General features: G+C 50.6%; 1 protein-coding gene across 1 annotated transcript in view; it reads left to right on the top strand.

Annotated features, from left to right (window-relative positions):
• Nucleotides 1-13,182, top strand: part of LOC128839162 (myosin-IIIb-like) — a 127,541-nt gene extending 114,359 nt beyond the window's left edge. Inside the window, exons 27-30 of the mRNA XM_054031895.1 lie at nt 5,592-5,757; nt 6,430-6,744; nt 7,180-7,264; nt 9,365-13,182. Of these exons, the coding sequence (XP_053887870.1) occupies nt 5,592-5,757; nt 6,430-6,744; nt 7,180-7,233 (535 nt within the window). The 3' untranslated portion in view covers nt 7,234-7,264; nt 9,365-13,182. The remainder of the gene's footprint in view (nt 1-5,591; nt 5,758-6,429; nt 6,745-7,179; nt 7,265-9,364) is intronic.
• Nucleotides 13,183-17,261: the final 4,079 nt, after the last annotated feature.

The following is a 17,261-nucleotide window of genomic DNA, read 5'->3' as shown; positions in this document are numbered from 1 at the left end:
CCAGAGCAGTGCGGACCAATGCATGTTCATTTTCATCATCTAAATCAGATGCCACTAGCAGAAGGTTGATTTTCTTTTTTGGTGGTTTGGGTTCTGTAGTTTCTGCATCAGAGTGTTGCTCTTTTAAGACTTCTGAAAGCATGGGCCACACCCCGTCCCTCTCAGATTTTGAAAGGCCCTTCAGATTCTTAAATCTTGGGTTGAGGGCTGTAGCTATCTTTAGAAATTTCACATTGGTATCTTCTTTGCATTTTGTCAAATTTGCAGTGAAAGTGTTCTTAAAACGAACAACCTGTGCTAGGTCATCATCCGAGACTGCTATAACATGAAATATATGGCAGAATGTGGGTAAAACAGAGCAGTAGGCATGCAATTTTCCTCAAGGAGTTCAGTCATAAATGTAATTAACGCATAATTTTTTTAACGACTGTCATCAGCATGGAAGCATGTTGTGACGAACTGGGACTGTTCTTGCTGGGGTGTGGGAATGCTGACAGGGGAGTGTGACTAGGATGGTCTGCATCGGGGGATGGGAGTCGGCCCAAGGGAACATACCTGAGCTTGTAACATGAGAACCCAGGAGGGGATTGGAGGTCAGGTGACTCCGGGGCCCGGGAAACTGAACAAAGGCTGTGGGAGGGGTCGCGGAAGGCAGAGTGCTGGAAGCAGGCTGGAAGGAGGCTGGAGAGATGGCTGGGAGGCAGAGATGGCTCTGACCCCCCAAAGGGGGGTGGGCTGGCATGCCCTGGGACCCCAAGCTGGACCTAACTGAGGGGGGGCCCTGTTGTCTGTGCCTGCAAGACCTGTCTTGGACTGTATTCCTGTCATCCAAATAAACCTTCTGCTCTACTGGCTGGCTGAGAGTCATGGTGAATCACAGGAAGCCGGGGGTGCAGGGCCCTGAGTCCCCCAATACTCCGTGACAACTGGTGGCAGCGGCGGGATCTACTGCACCCCGTGGACGGCGCTTCCTGCAGTAAGTGACTGGGGAGCAGTAAAACGAAGGGGGATTGACGGGGACCAGGCCGGCTGAAGAGTGGGAGAGAGACGGTTATTACCCCTGGGAGTGTGTGACCAGCGAGAAGGACTTTTGCAGTAACAGGGTCCCCCGGGGGGATCGCAGCGAGTGGTCCCAGGGGCGGAGGAGTCTGCAGCTCGACCCTGGCAGAGAGGCGGTGACCTCGAGAAGGGCTGGCACACTAGGGGTCCCCCTGGGAACTGTGGGGAGCTGTGAGCACACAGGCCGGTGAGTGGCCAGCAGGAAGATGTATGCCAAGCGGCTTAAGAGCGACCTGGTGGAGCTGTGCAAGCAGAGGCGGCTGCGCATTGGGAGGCTCACCAAAGCACAGCTCATTGCCCGGCTGGAGGAGGAAGATCGCGCGAATGAACTGATCCCTGTGTCTCAGGGAAGCAGCCTGGCAAATGCAGCGCAGGCCCCAGTGTCTGTCCCAGCTGGGAGTGGTCAGCAGGCTGCTGAGGGCTTCCCGAGACCCCTCCTTCCTATGCCTAAGGGAAGGGTGGGGAGGAGCCCAGCAAATACCGAAGGCGCCGTGGCCCCCCCGGCCAGCAGGGGACCCTCCCGGCGAAGCTCGCCGGCCAGCAGAGGATCCTCCCGTCGACGTTCGGCATCCGGGGAGCGGAATTGGCTGGAATGGGAGAAAGAGCTAAAACTGAGAGAGCTGGAGGATCGTGAACAACAGAGACAGCATGAAGAGAGACAGTTGGCGGTACAATGCCACGGCTTTGGGGTCCAGTAAGGGGGTAAGGACCCGGAGTCTGTCCGCGGGGTCAACCCGGTGCAGCTCGCAGGCCGTCTCAAAGGCCTCCAGGAAGTCATCCATGTCCTCCCCCTCCTTGTATGGGGCCATGATGCACTTATCAAAGCTCCGTGCAGTCCTGGGTCCCCCCTCACTCACCGCAGCCGGGGGTTCGCTGCCCTTCAATCTCGCCAGTTCCAGGTCATGCTGACGCTGTCTCTCATTCTCCTGTCTCTGTCTCTCATTCTCCTCCCGTTTCTGCTGACGCTGTCTCTCTTCACGCTGATGCTGTCTCTCTTCATGCTGTCTCTGTTGTTCACGATCCTCCAGCTCTCTCAGTTTTAGCTCTTTCTCCCATTCCAGCCAATTCCGCTCCCCGGATGCCGAACGTCGCCGGGAGGGTCCCCTGCTGGCCGGGGGAGCCACGGCGCCTTCGGTATTTGCTGGGCTCCTCCCCACCCTTCCCTTAGGCATAGGAAGGAGGGGTCTCGGGAAGCCCTCAGCAGCCTGCTGACCACTCCCAGCTGGGACAGACACTGGGGCCTGCGCTGCATTTGCCAGGCTGCTTCCCTGAGACACAGGGATCAGTTCATTCGCGCGATCTTCCTCCTCCAGCCGGGCAATGAGCTGTGCTTTGGTGAGCCTCCCAATGCGCAGCCGCCTCTGCTTGCACAGCTCCACCAGGTCGCTCTTAAGCCGCTTGGCATACATCTTCCTGCTGGCCACTCACCGGCCTGTGTGCTCACAGCTCCCCACAGTTCCCAGGGGGACCCCTAGTGTGCCAGCCCTTCTCGAGGTCACCGCCTCTCTGCCAGGGTCGAGCTGCAGACTCCTCCGCCCCTGGGACCACTCGCTGCGATCCCCCCGGGGGACCCTGTTACTGCAAAAGTCCTTCTCGCTGGTCACACACTCCCAGGGGTAATAACCGTCTCTCTCCCACTCTTCAGCCGGCCTGGTCCCCGTCAATCCCCCTTCGTTTTACTGCTCCCCAGTCACTTACTGCAGGAAGCGCCGTCCACGGGGTGCAGTAGATCCCGCCGCTGCCACCAGTTGTCACGGAGTATTGGGGGACTCAGGGCCCTGCACCCCCGGCTTCCTGCGATTCACCATGACTCTCAGCCAGCCAGTAGAGCAGAAGGTTTATTTGGATGACAGGAATACAGTCCAAGACAGGTCTTGCAGGCACAGACAACAGGGCCCCCCCTCAGTTAGGTCCAGCTTGGGGTCCCAGGGCATGCCAGCCCACCCCCCTTTGGGGGGTCAGAGCCATCTCTGCCTCCCAGCCATCTCTCCAGCCTCCTTCCAGCCTGCTTCCAGCACTCTGCCTTCCGCGACCCCTCCCACAGCCTTTGTTCAGTTTCCCGGGCCCCGGAGTCACCTGACCTCCAATCCCCTCCTGGGTTCTCATGTTACAAGCTCAGGTATGTTCCCTTGGGCCGACTCCCATCCCCCGATGCAGACCATCCTAGTCACACTCCCCTGTCAGCATTCCCACACCCCAGCAAGAACAGTCCCAGTTCGTCACACATGTCCTCTGGAATGATGGCCAAAGCATGAAGAAGCATATGAATCTTTAGCACATCCAGAATGTAAATGTCTTGCGACGCTAGCTACAACAGTGCCATGCGAAAGCCTGTTCTCACTTTCAGGTGACGTACTTAAGAAGTAGGCAGCAGCATCTCCCATAAATTCTCTTCGCGATTGGCTGAACGAGGAGTAGGACTGAGTGGACTTGTAGGCTCTAAAGTTTTACATTGTTTTGTTTTTGAGTGCAGATATGTAACAAAAAAACTACATTTGAAGTTGCACTTTCATGATAGAGATTGCACTACAGTACTTGTAGGAGGTGAATTGAAAAATACACCTCTACCCCAATATAACACGGTCCTCGGGAACCAAAAAATCTCACCACCTTATAGGTGAGTCCACGTTATATTGGGTCCGGTCCGGTGGGCCGGACTGGGCTGGCTTCCCCAGCAGTGATTTAAAGGGCCTGGTGCTCCAGCCGCTGCAGGGAGCCCCGGGCCCTTTAAATCACCACCAGAACTCCGGCAGTGGGGTCGGGTGGAGATTTAAAGAGCCCGGGGCTCCCCGCTGCTTTACCGCATTGTATCGGGTCGCATTATATCGGGGTAGAGGTGTACTACTTTTGTTTATCATTTTTAAGTGCAAATATTTGTAATCAAAAATAATATAAAGTGAACACTGTACACTTTGTATTCTGTGTTGTAATTGAAATCGATATTTGAAAATGTAGAAAAACATCAAAAAATTTAATAAATTTCAGTTGGGCATTCTATTATTTAACAGTGCGATTAATCACGGTTAATTTTTTTGAGTTAATCGCGTGAGTTAACTGCGATTAATTAAGATTCTAGTTTTGTAATAAAAACATTGTGTGGTGCCAAATCAAATGGCTTATAACAGCAGTTCTCAAACTGTGGGTCAGGACCCCAAAATGGGCCGCGACCCCATTTTAATGGGGCTGGCTTAGACTTGCTGGGGCCCGGGGCCAAAGCCTGAGCCCCACCGCCTGGGGCCAAAGCCGATTGCTTCAGCCAGGGATGGTGAGACTTAGGCTCAGGCCCCCTGCCTAGGGCTGAAGCCCTTGGGCTTCTGCTTTGTTCCCCCTGCCCAGTTTTAACAATGCAACACACAGGTGAGCCAGACTGGTTTCCAGCTATGCTTTTGTCAGTGTTCAGTGAGGCCTAGGGGCCTTGGCATGAGCTGGTATCTGGTCTGCCAGCGGCACAGAGGGCTTTTCTATCTAGCAGACAAAGGGATAACATGATCCAATGCCTGGAAGCTAAATTCAGACTGCAAATAAGGTGCAGTTGTTTACCAGTGAAGATGATTAACTATTGTAACAACTTACCTAAGGATGTGACAGATCCTCCATCAGTTGGAGTCTTTAAATTAAGACTCTCTCTTTTAAAAGATTGTGCTGTAGCTCACCCAGAAGCTCTTTGCTGGATAGATGAATCACTGGGTGAGGTTCTCAGGCCTGTGTTATACAAGAGGTCAGACTAGATGATCATAACATGGTCCCAACATCTGCTCCCTCTGTTCCTGTTCTCATGCAGCGAAGTGTCTTTGGTGGAAATCCCATGACCAGGCTGACTTCATCAATTACCAATTCATTCTTTCCTCTTTCAGTTCTGCCATCTTCCTAGCGAAACAATTCTACATCTCCAAGTTAATTGAGTTCCAAGCCCAAAATTCCAGCCATCTTTCCACCACTTTTCACTCATTCTTCAAACTCTCCCGTACTTGTGCCTCTGCTTCTCTCTCTACTCAGGTTCTTGCCAATTACGTCCAAGAGAAAACTGACAGAATACCACACGACTGTCTCTCTTACCTTGGCTTCCCTTCCCTTTCCATCCTACACATCTTTCTTCTTCCAAGTCTCAGATTTCCCTTGTTTACAGGTACATTCTGAGACCTGTCAGCCAGTTTTTAATACATTTAATGTGTGCCCTGTTGATTTTGTACCATTCTGGGGTTTTTTAATCAAAATGTTGTGTTACCATATCTCATGCTGTGGACTGGGAGTTGGGAGACCCGGATTCTGTTCCTGGCTCTGTCACCTCCCTGCTGTGACCTTGGGGAAGTCACTTCCCCTCTCTGTGCCTCTGTTTCCCCTCCCAGCATTGGTTTATTTAGTGTAAATCCAGGGCAGGGACAATCTCTCACTAGTGTCTAAGCAGCACCCAGAGCAGTAGGGCCTTGATCTCAGCTCGGGCTTCTAGGCACATCTCTAATGCAGATGCTGCTGCTAAGAAAGGCCTGGAGAGGTTCTGGGGCCCAGAGCAGTGAGTCTGTCTGGTTCTGTAGGGGTGAGAGCCGCTGCAGACATTACATGATTGAGATGCAGCCCAATGCACGCTACGTGATCCTGGGGGAGGACCGAGCTCACACCTCGCTCACCGCGCTGGTCCAATACCATCGAACTGTGGGAATCCAGCCCTTCATGGAGACGTTGACTGTGACCTGTGAGCAGGTGGGTGTTGTGGACTCCAGTTGTGCCTTATGGGCAAAGGGTGGGAGGACTCAGACTGTGCCCACTGAGCTAATGGAATTGTCCCGATGGTAGTATTGCTTTGTGTTCCCATAGGAAATGTCCAGTACTTTACCAACTGGTCAGGCAGCCCAGACCCCTCCTACCTTTATTCACTAGGGAGCTCTAGCAGCTAGGCCAGTGGTTCTTGATCCACGGCCCAGTCAGCAGAACAGCTGCGGCCCACATGACATCCTCAAGGCCATACAGGTAGTATATATATTGTGTGGCTGCGGCCCACACAAAACATAGAGAGCTGCCTATGCGGCCCATAATGGTAAATAGGTTGAGAACCACTAAGCTAGGCACAGCAATACAGGTTAGTATTTTGGTGGGGAAGAGGGATGCTCCCATTGCATCCTTGGCCATCCCAGGGCATCTCTACGAGCTGCGCATTATGTCCCTGCCCCCCAGTTACCATCCTGGGGAGCGGCTCTCACAGCTGCATTGCATCCCAAGCCCCTCATTGATGTTCTGGAGGCAGGGGCACTCCCATAGCTGGGCACTCCTGGGGACTGCTGCATCTGGGCATTTTACTTCTGGCTGCTGACTTGGAGACTCCTGCAGCTAGCTGTGGATCTCCGTGTCTTCTGAATTCTGCCCTTTTTCCTTCAGAAAGGTGATGGGGACTCTGATTATGAGGAGTTGAAATTCCACACCCTGGCCCCAGGCCCAGCAGATGGGGAGAAGCAGCCTCAAAAAGAACAGGCTGATCTTAATGGGGCACCTGCTGTCAGCCCCATCCAGCATGCAGGAGCAACTGCTGTTCTCAAGCACAGGCGGTTCATGAAATCAGAGAAATGCCAAGAGCAGCAGCTGAGCCCAGGCAAGGAGGGGGCGGAGCCGAGCCCATGTGAGGCTGGGGTGGCCAGACGGGCCATTCCTCGCCTCTACCCCTCCATACGATTGGCAATGTGGGAAATCCAGCAGGTAAGAAGGCTGGCGGGTTCTGTCCATCCACCCTGTATCTGTTGGCCACCGCAGCAAACACTGTCTGTCCAGAGCGTCTGTAGGTGAGTTAGAAGCTCTTTGCCTGGGGACCAAGTGGGGAAGAGGGCTCCCTGCAAGTGGAAGGCAGTGGTCTCCTCCCTGATGCAGGTTTTCCAGGCTTCTTGTTTTCCATGCCCTGTGGTTATGTGGCCTCTGGATCAAGGATATATTCACTGGGAACTACAAGGTTTCGGGCTTCCTCACTCCTGGAGAGCAGATGGTGTGAGACCCTCTGGGCATGAATAGCACAGGGCTCTGCAGGGCTTTGGTGGGGAGGTCCCCAGTGTGGGATGGCAGAGGGGGTTGTGTGTGTGTGATGGGGGGTGGGGGGCTGCCATTGATCACCTGACATTGTGCCTCTGCTTTGCCCTGCAGTTTTCTTCCCACCCCTCAAATGGCTCCTATGCCGAGCTGAAGCCCCAGCACTGAAGGCAGCGGGGCCCACAGCAAGAGTGACATGGTAAGAGAGGGGCCTCTGCAGCGGGGCAGGTGGTAGATGCAGCTTCCCTAGGGAAGTCAGAGGAACAGAGGAGCCATTTAATCTCATTGGACCTGTGGCTGCTTGGAGAGCCCCCCTGGACCAGCACCTATACAGATTTGGGAGTGGAGGGTAAAATGGGAGAGCAGCTGCCAGCAGAAGCTAGAGGGGCTTCTGGGAGCCTGCACCATAGGGAGATCGGGGAGGGGAGGAAAGCTGCATTTTCAGCATAGGCTTTTGTTTCAGTGGCACTGGGGTGAGCAGAGTGCTTCAAAGGCAATAACCACGTCCTGCCCTGAGGTGATTAGCCTGTTAAAGGCCACAACATATGACAACAGCTGGGCATGGGGAGTAGGAGAAAATGAGGGTTACAGCAAGTTAATCTGAGCTCTGCTTTGTTCAGCTGCGTGTACAGCTTGTGGGTCTGAGGGGGGACCCAGGAGCAGATAGTGCCAGTGGGGAGACACTGAGCAGGTAGCATTGGGGTGTAGCAGGGATAGTGAGGAGAGAGAAAAGCAGGGGGCAGAGCTGTGCAGGTGAGGTAGAAAAGCTGGGACTTGATGTGGGAGGAAAGAGCAGCCAATGATGGGGTTTGAGCAAGGCTGACATAGTCTAAGCAGCAGGAGAGGGAGGGTATTGTAGCTGTAGTATGTGGGATGGATTAGAGAGGGCACGGGGAGGGCAGAGAGGGCACTGGGGAGGGGGTGACCTCTGATACAAGATGGCCAGACAGGAAGGCTGTTCCAAGGGTCAAGAGCTGCGGCAGAGTGGCAGGATTGGAGGGAGGCATAGAGGAAAAAATCAGTGCTGGAGAAAAGGCAAGATTCTGGAAGCAAAGCCTTTGAACAAGGACAGTGAAGTGGCCACTGTCTCCTCTAACGAATGCAAGTGTGTGAACCTGAAATCCAGGGTTCCTGAGACTTTTGGGAGCTGGAGACTCAGAGGGTAAGACTGAATTAACAACAGCTCAGGCCAATGTTGGCTGCCTCCACAGGGGCACAGCTGGTTCTCGAGGAGTGGTGGGGACAGTCTTCTCTGCTTGATTCAGAGTGGTAGCCGTGTTAGTCTGTATCAGCAAAAACAACAAGGAGTCCTTGTGGCACCTTAGAGAGTGTCAGCCTATGATGCTAGCTGTGGTGCTGGGGGATTCATAGATTGTAAGGCCAGAAGGGACTATTAGATCATCTAGGATGACCTCCTGTACAGAAGAGGTCAGAGAATTTTATGCAGCTTCTTCTGTATTGGGCCCAATAACTTTGTTTGACTAATGCATATCTAATGAATGTACAGGCAGTGGGTGAGAGCCATGCCCCACCTGGCTGGTGAGAGCCAGTGGAGAGGTGTTGATGTCACTGTTGTCATTTCCTAAGAGAGGGCAAGAAGCTGGCTTCTCTCCGTAAGTTAGACCCTGCTGCAGAAACCATCCCTTGGCACAGACAGTCTGCCTAGCCATGTCCCAAATCTCCCCTGGTGGGGCAAGATTGTTGAGGAGGTTGGGGTAAAGTATCTCCAGCAATAACTGCAGCTACTTAAACAGTGTTCCCCACAGAGCACAGTTCTGCCTGTGCTCCAGAGCCTGCACTGGTCCCAGTTGCCCTCCATGGGAAGGTTTTTCATGGTTTAGGTCTCAAGAGGCACCTCTCTCCCCATGGACACTGCAGCATCTGAGATCATGCATAGTTCTGAAGCTAAATAGGAGGAGGTGGGGAGGAGCTCCTGGACTTTGGAACATTCTCCCTGTCCCCAAACCTTGAGTCTGGATTTAGTGATGTTCAGTCCATGGTATAAGACCCATCTACTCTCTTTGGCTTTTCTGTGTGTGTATTGAGTGGTGAAGATCTGTTGGCAACTGAGAGGCTCTTCAGGAGTTCTTGTGAAGACTTCAGTTCTGTTGTTGATTGCTGTGCTTTGTGTCTTGCACCGGTAGTCAGATGTACTTGAAACATAACTACTATGCAATCTGCATTCTGGGTACTTCACAGACCTTCGTTAGCTCATAGTATGAGAATCGCAGAGCCCTCCCTGCCTTCCCCACCTTGCCTTTACATTCTCCTCTGAGACTTGTTTCCCTCCCTCTTACAGATAAACCTGGTTCAGGCCCCGTCCTCCTCTGGTACCACAGGGCCCTCCATCATCTGGTAGAAGCACCTGGGGAGATGGCAGCCTCTTCCACATGCACAGGGCTGGCTCTGTACCCTATGGACAAGACACTGGGAGAGAAGAACTTTCTGCAGCTTTTTGTCATGCTCTGCCACTGGGGAGCTGCTGTGTGGGCCACTCTCTGATTCTGGCAGGAGGAGGTGATGATGACATGACCAAGAGCTGGGGTCATTGTGCAAATCTGTATGGAAATCTTGGTGGTGATTTTTCTAATATAGCTGGAGAATGAATGCAGTGTACTTTGTGTGGTTAGATGTTTGGCTGCGTGTGTGTTCTCCCTGTGTGCTCTCCCAGCTCTGCGCAGACAGCTGGCGCAGCAGACCTCAAGCAAACTGCCCAATGACCACAAGATCCGTTAAGGTGCGAAGGCACCCAGCCAGGTTTATTGTCGACAAAGCACTGTAATAGCACCGGGCAGACTCTATGAGGATACTGTCGTGGAAAAAGTCACCCACGCATTGATTTTAGTTCACAGACTCAAGCCTGAGGCCAGTTTATTGCAATACATACCAACGCGTTGGGGTAGCAGTCCAAAAACTACCACACCTAGCACATTACGCAGGCTGCTTTTATTCCTTCAAACCACAAGCATAGTACAAATAATACGTCATTTCCGAGTAATAAGAGTTGGGGTCTGTCCCTTTTTCCCGATACCGTCCTAATAATTTTACAAGAATTGGGTGCATATTGGGTGGGGGGGTTCTTGGTGGTTTCCGCCATGGGTGGTACTTGGCATCAGTTGGGATGTTTTTTCTCGTCAAGGTACATATTATTTTCCAGGATTTTACGGTTAAGGGCATAGGGGCTTATCACAGGACGCCCAAAGAAGATATATGATTGGATAGTTTGACAGTTAGCTAGAACTACAGGAGAAGTTGGCCTTTACTAGAAGCAATTTCTTCATGTAAGCGGTTATTATATTTCATAAACAAGTGGTTATTATGTTGCTGAGGCCTTCCGCATTGCTCCCTCCCCTTCCCTCCTCTGGTCATAATTCTTGACCGAATTTGGCAGGGAATTGTACAGCTTAGTCTTGTTCAGGCCCTGGCCTGTACTGCCTTCTAGAAGGGCAGTCAGTATATTGAGCCTCTGTCAGAGGGCCTGATTATGGGCCTTCAGTGTTACTTTGGCTGGCATAAAGAAGGCCCCCCCAGTTCTTTTTTTTCACAATACTAAGACATGTATGCCCGTGTTAAGGGATGCAGTTCAGTAAATGGCAGGACTTTCCATTCCCCCCTCAGCTAGTCAAAGATACTCCCTCTGGGATACATCTTTATATCCCGATACAAACAAGTTAGTACTGCCTCTGACATGGTTACTGCCCCTTGATGTGACTAGTTATCACCCATCACCTTGCTCGTGTTGGTTCGATCAAAACATCTCTATTATGTACTGTCATCCTGACCTTATCTTTTAGGAGGGGTTAGTTTGTTCCTGTTATCCTTGGGGAATGTTTTTGTACCATCCTTGATATCCGGATGATCTGCTACCACTTAATATCGGGATGTGTTTGTGTAAGTACTCTGTGCTTAGCACTTCTTAGGAATGTGTATTTCTGCAATATCAGCCCTGTTTTGCCACATTCTGTGAGCGGATCCTGCCTCATACCAGGCCTCTAATCCAAGGGCTTATGTCTCAGGCGCTCTTCCTACTACATTTTGGTTAAGAAATCTGATCACTCAGGCTGTCTCACAGTTTTCCTTTAGCTCACAATTAGAGTGCTGATTTTCAATCTACCATTTTGAGTTTTCTCTGTGCTTTGGCAAGGTCACTGTGGGGGTTTGGACCTGCTGTTCTGGCAGGCCATGGATGTCTGGTGCTGGGGATAGGGAATGAACTTGATTTGTTCCTTATGCCTTTCTAGCATCAATACCAGAACTGAGACCCTCACAGAAACAGGAAGGCATTGCTGCCAGGGGGAGCAGCTGCCTCCCAAAGGCCAAAGCCCTCACCTGGATGACTCCCCCATCTCTGAGCTGGGTTCTAGCCCAGAACAGAGAAAATGAGGGACCTGTTCCTGTCCCCCATGCCTTGGTCTCCATGGAGCAGTAACACTAAGTCTCCAGGCTGCACAGTGTGTCCCATGGCACAGAGTAGCTGATGCTGCACTGTTTGCATTTTCTCTCATTTAACACATTGAATGTAATGAGACTTTTTGGAACAGCTTCTCTGATGTTAGGTGGACACCATGACATCTGTGTTCCTATGGTCTGCAGCCATTTCTCTGAGTCCTGGGTGTGGGCAAAGTGCTGTCCAAGAGTCTGCTTAGGGAGCAAAGAAATGGTTAGTGATTGGTAACCAGGGCAGAGATAATATTCACAGACTCCTTTCAGTGCTAAAGCAACTGTAGTGCGACATTATCCTGCTGTCCTAGCCTGTTGCCTTGGCTCTGGCGACCCTCTCTGTGCATCCCTTCACTGGCACACGCTTCTCTGTCGCTGCTTGTGTTCACTGTCAGGCCTTCCTGGTCAATCCTCATCCTCCCTGTCCTATCCCATTTGCTATCAAGTTGTCGACACATGGGTGCATGATGCCAGCCTCCACTGCCCACCTGTTCGATATTCAAACAAGTGCCTTTATGCTTTCTCCCATGCTGCCCCTCAGGCTTGGAAGGCCCTCCCTATAAAAACCCTCAAAGCTACCTCATTATTCACCGTCAGATCCCTTCTCAAAACTCTTTTGTAGTGATGCCTACAAAAAACATGACAGAGATTAGGCCAGAGGACACTGAGAGCACAGCCTATCATGCTGACCAATACCGTTTCATTGTTTCCTTGTACTCCCGTTAGTCTGTCTATCCATCTGTAGTCTCTTGTCTGATACTTGGAATGTAAGCGCCTTGTGCCAAGGGCCATCTGGTTTTTTTCTGTCCTTGTACAACGCCTAGTACATTGGGGTCCTGGTCCATGACTAAGGCTCCTAGGTTGCTACAGCCATCACCCCAAGCCATCAGTAACAATCACAAGCCCCTGCTACTTGACCTAATGGTAGTTGATAAATTGCATAGTCAGTTGCTTTAACTCACTTTGGCTTGTTATGAAATATATTCAGAAGACCAAAGAACCATTATCTGTCAGGTTTACTGCCAGAGCCAATAAGAATATACTATGGGGAAAAAAAGAGTCATTATGATTGTGGTCTCTGGAAGCTATCTCAGGCAGTGTTGTTACGTTCACCTTACACAGATGGTCCACTCCCAAAGTTATGCATTTCAGCTGATAGTATTTATAGGATGATTTTACACATTAGACATCTCTTTACGTGTCACTAAACTCCATGCCATCAGTTCAACCCAGTTTCTTATCTTGTTGCTCTGTTCCTTCCCTTCTCTTTGTTTGGATACTCATATTCCAGGTACTGGTTTGTCAATATAACTCCTTACCTGTTGCTATGGTAAAATAATCATAGGTCATGATCCTGACAACTTTCATAACTATTTAAGCCAAAGCTTATTTCAGCTAATGCAAGATGTTATAGGACACTTAGCATAGGAGACCAGAATTATAGTAAAGATAGAGACCATCAAGAAGCTGACCAAATGCTTTCCTAAGGCTACTTAGAAATCAAGCAAGTACACAGCCAATATTCATAACTTCAAACACAAAAATGATACGTGCATACAAATGGGATGAATAGATTCAGTAGATCATAACCTTTACAGAGACATGTTACATGGCACATGTAGCATAAAACATATTCCAGTTATGTCATAGATACCTTCATAAACATATTTCTGTGAACCCTGTTTTCTCTTGCCTTCATATTATTTACTGCAATTAATTCATTAATTTTTACTTCTTCTAGTGATGGTCCCTATGTAAATTCCACATGTGGGATATGCGCACACACTATGCACTTGAGTTCAGGATTTTTTAGCAAGCAGTGTCCATTAGTCTGCATATGTGCCGTAGCTCTCCTCGTGCTCCAAACCATAGCAGAGAGATCAAGGGTCAAGCTATATCTGAGTAGAGACTTTCAAAATGGATTTCTGGTTGTATTATCTTTTGCTGCCAGCTAGCTCACATTTCCCACCCCTTCCCCGGAGGGATGAGGGCTCGTTCCACCGGAGCACAAGCAACCTCTGCCACATCTCTGAGAGACGTGCCTGTACTAGAGATATATAGGGCAGCCACCTGGAGATCCTTGCATAAAGCATTATGCTTTGGTCCAGTCTTCTGCTGCAGATCCAACTGTGGGGACAGTAGTATTACAGTCAGCTACCACTTTTTGTGTCCTCGCATCCACTTCCTGTTTGACCACTGTTTGTTAATCTCCTACCTGTGCAATACACATAGGGACCACCACTCAAATAAAAAATGGCGATTACCTTACCTGTAACTGAATGTGCTGGAAGATGTGTGGTCCCGATCTGTATTCCACTGCTCATGCTCCAGCCCCTCTGCTGAGGATTATCTGGATTTGTGGCAAGAGCAGGAACTGGAGAGGTCTCTGTCCACAGTGTCCCTTATATCCTCGGTTCAGAGCTCAAAGAGAGCTACGGCGCCTGTGTCTACCAACAGACATGGCTTGCTAAAAAAAATTCTGACCTCAGGCGCACGGTGCTCATGCATATCCCATGTGTGGAATCAGGGCCGGCTCTAGGTTTTTTGCAGCCCCAAGCAAAAAACATTTTGGCTGCCCCCTGTCCCAGCCCTGGGGTCCTCGCCGTGCCCCCCTGCTGCCCCAGCCCCGGGCTCTCCCCACCCACCCACACCCCCTGCCGCCCCAGCTCTGGGCTCCCTCATTCCCCCCCAACATTGCCCCCCCACACACTTCCTGCCGCCCTAGCCCTGGGCGCTCTCTCCCCCCTCTCCCACACCTGCACCCTTCTGCTGCAGCCCTGGGTCACTGGTCACTCGCTCCCACGGCGGGTCATTCAGTATGAATTTTAGATCTGCACAGAACACAGACAGGATTGGTTCCCATATGGTTACAGAACTGCAGTAAAGTGGAACAATTTTCACCTTGTGTGATTGGAGGATATCTGGATGCATATTATAAGACTGTCCTACATAAATGAGGAAAAGTTGAGGTGCCTTTATTATTCTTTTCTTCCACTCTTTCTTTCTATAGGGAATTTGCCAATGCAATATCACTGTCTTCCTTTTAAACAAACAAACAAAAAGGCAATGGCTGTTGAAAATAGCAATTCCAGTCCTAATAACCACTGGGAGGCATTTCTTGCTCAATTTTATCCTACTTTTTCTACAGCAAGTTACAGTGGATCCGTATATTTGATTTGGAAGAAATGAAGTAACAGCTGCCCAAACTGAGCTTGAGCACTCCTGAATTTTGAGGTGTTCAAATCTGGAAGGCAGGTGCTGGGGGGGTGTGGGAGGGGGCTATGGCTCCGCGGGGGAGCACAGCAGCATGTATGCAGCAGTGTGTCTGGCGCTGCGCGGAGCCAGACATGCTGGTCTGAGTGGCACGGTAAGGGGGCTGGGGGGGTTGAATGGGGCGGAGGTTCGGGGGGGCAGTCAGGGGACAGGCAGCAGTTGGATAGGCATGGGAGTCCCGGGGATTTGTCGGGACAGGTAGGGGGTGGGATCCTAGGGGGGAAGTTGGGGCGGTCTCAGCAGGGGGCAGTTGGGGACAAGGAGAAGGGAGGCTTAGATAGGGGGTGGGGTCCTGGGGGGCAGTTGGGGCAGGGGTCCCTGGAGGGAGTGATCAGGGGCCAGGGTGCAGGGGGGGTTGGATGGGTTGGGGTTTCTGTGGGGGCAGTCAGAGGGGGTGGATGGTGGCAGGGTGGGGCTACCCTCGCTCCCTGTGGAGTGTCCTGTTTTTTGAATATTAACATATGGTATCCCTGCTCACAGTGCAGCTCTCCATTCACTGCAGCATGAGGTCTCAGCTACCTCACTCCCTCCCCCTCTTTCCTGTTGGTAGTGGCCAAGGGAATGCTGGGAAATGTAGTTCTTTCCCTGCTCCAGGGCTGGCTCTATAGGCAGCGAGCTAACCAAGGAACTACAGCTCCCAGGGCCCCCTGTTGGTTCTCAGCTCCCATGCTGGATCCCTGCCGCCCCTGCAAATGGGCTGCCCCAAGCACGTGCTTGCTTTGCTGGTGCCTAGAGCCGCCCCTGTGTGGAATGCAGAGATGGATCACACCTCTCAAAGAACCTCCAGATACAGGTAAATAATCTCCAGTTGTGTTGATTAAATAGCTTTGCAATGGTCATGCATATAGTAGCTTGTGAACTTGTTTTTCAGTAGCCAGGCCCTTATTACCATGAACTATGGGTTCTTTGAATCTGTTTCTGCTGCCTGATGGGCATTCACCCACGAAAGCTTATGCTCCAATACTTCTGTTAGTCTTAAAGATGCCACAGGATCCGCTGATATTTTTTCATATTACCCCTGTTCCAAATAGGCATTCCAGAGTTGAATAATCCTGAAATGTAACCAATAATTCCATCTAGACTTTGGAGTCTCCTGTTTTGAAAGTTTCCAGCTCGTGGGATGATCTCTTGCCTGGCTACTGGCTCATGTGCACAGTCCTGATAAGAAGCTATTATATTAGTTAATAAAGAAGTATACAGTAATGATACATTTGCTTTTACACAATAACCAAGTTAAGCCATATTCCAAAGAGAGAGATTTAGAACTACGCATGTATGCATGAACTCACTCTGCTTAATAATATACAGTTTAAATAACAATTAGACCAGGTCCAGCTAGTGGTTTTTATAATGTTTCTATACACTCAATTGTCCATATATGGTAGATAGAAGTTCTCATGGGTTGATAGGATTGTTGCTATGGCCCACCTTTGGAACGGTCTCTAGGAGGAACTGCTTCAGTGTGCCAGATCCCCTAGGGTCTCAGACTTCCTCCAGGGTAAGCCACGCGGCTTTACCACCTCCATAACCTGGGCTTCTGGGTCTGCAGCCCTCTTGCTTCACATCATGAGCTCAGTTTAGTGAGTTCAACTGAGACAGACCCTGTTGGAGATTTGGATGCGCTTCAGGGATTAATGCACCTCGCCTCACATCTGCAGTGACTCTCACAGCGTTGTCAAAACAGTAGGGCTTATTAGTCGTGTGGAACACAGCATAGGAAATCTTTAGGTTCTTCTTCAAGGAGAGTCCCTGTGGGTGCTCCACTTCAGGTGATTGTGCACCCCTGCACTTGTAATCGGAGATTTGTAGTAGCAGTGCCTGGTTGGGTTGCACATGCACTGTCCCTGTCTCGCGCTGCCTCAGGTGGTTACATACCGCAGTGCTCCTTTCCTTCTCTACTGCCTTTGGCTTCAGTCAGAGCACTTAGCAGCACCTCTGTACCTAACCCTAAATAGCATAGTTATTCAGTTAAGAGTTAGTTGTCTATTAGCTTATAGTTAACTTTCCTTCCTTGTTCATTTTACTTACCTTTTTATGAAAAAAAAAAATCTCTCATATTAGGAAATTGTTTCAGTTGTTAGTGACCCTTTAGAGTAGAGTAGTTGTTCTCCTTTGCAAGCCTGACTCACCACCCCCTCGGACAACGGTCTCCCACTGCAGCCTCTGATGGAGACTCTGCTTTATTGGCTCAGGCAAAAGAGCACTCTGCCAAGAAGGCAACTAAAAAGCAGGCTCCAACTTCTCCTTCCCAGGAATCTCCCAAGAAATAGCATTCCCCAACTCTGCATACCCTGTTGGTACCAACTGCCCCGGGACCTTCCACAGCCAAGATAGTGGGATCATCTGGTACAGCGAGTACCCCAAGAGCAAAAGGCCCTAAGCAGGCTAGCTCAGACAAGGGCAACAAAGGGAAATTGAAACCCTCTGCCTTGGCACCGTTGGAGACTACGAGACACTTGGGACTTCTACAGACCATGGTGCCA

Source organism: Malaclemys terrapin, chromosome 6 (genome assembly GCF_027887155.1).
Source record: "Malaclemys terrapin pileata isolate rMalTer1 chromosome 6, rMalTer1.hap1, whole genome shotgun sequence".
In the NCBI taxonomy this organism is placed as follows: domain Eukaryota; kingdom Metazoa; phylum Chordata; order Testudines; family Emydidae; genus Malaclemys; species Malaclemys terrapin.
Note: the sequence above shows the minus strand (reverse complement) of the source record. Positions and strands in the feature narration are given on the sequence as shown.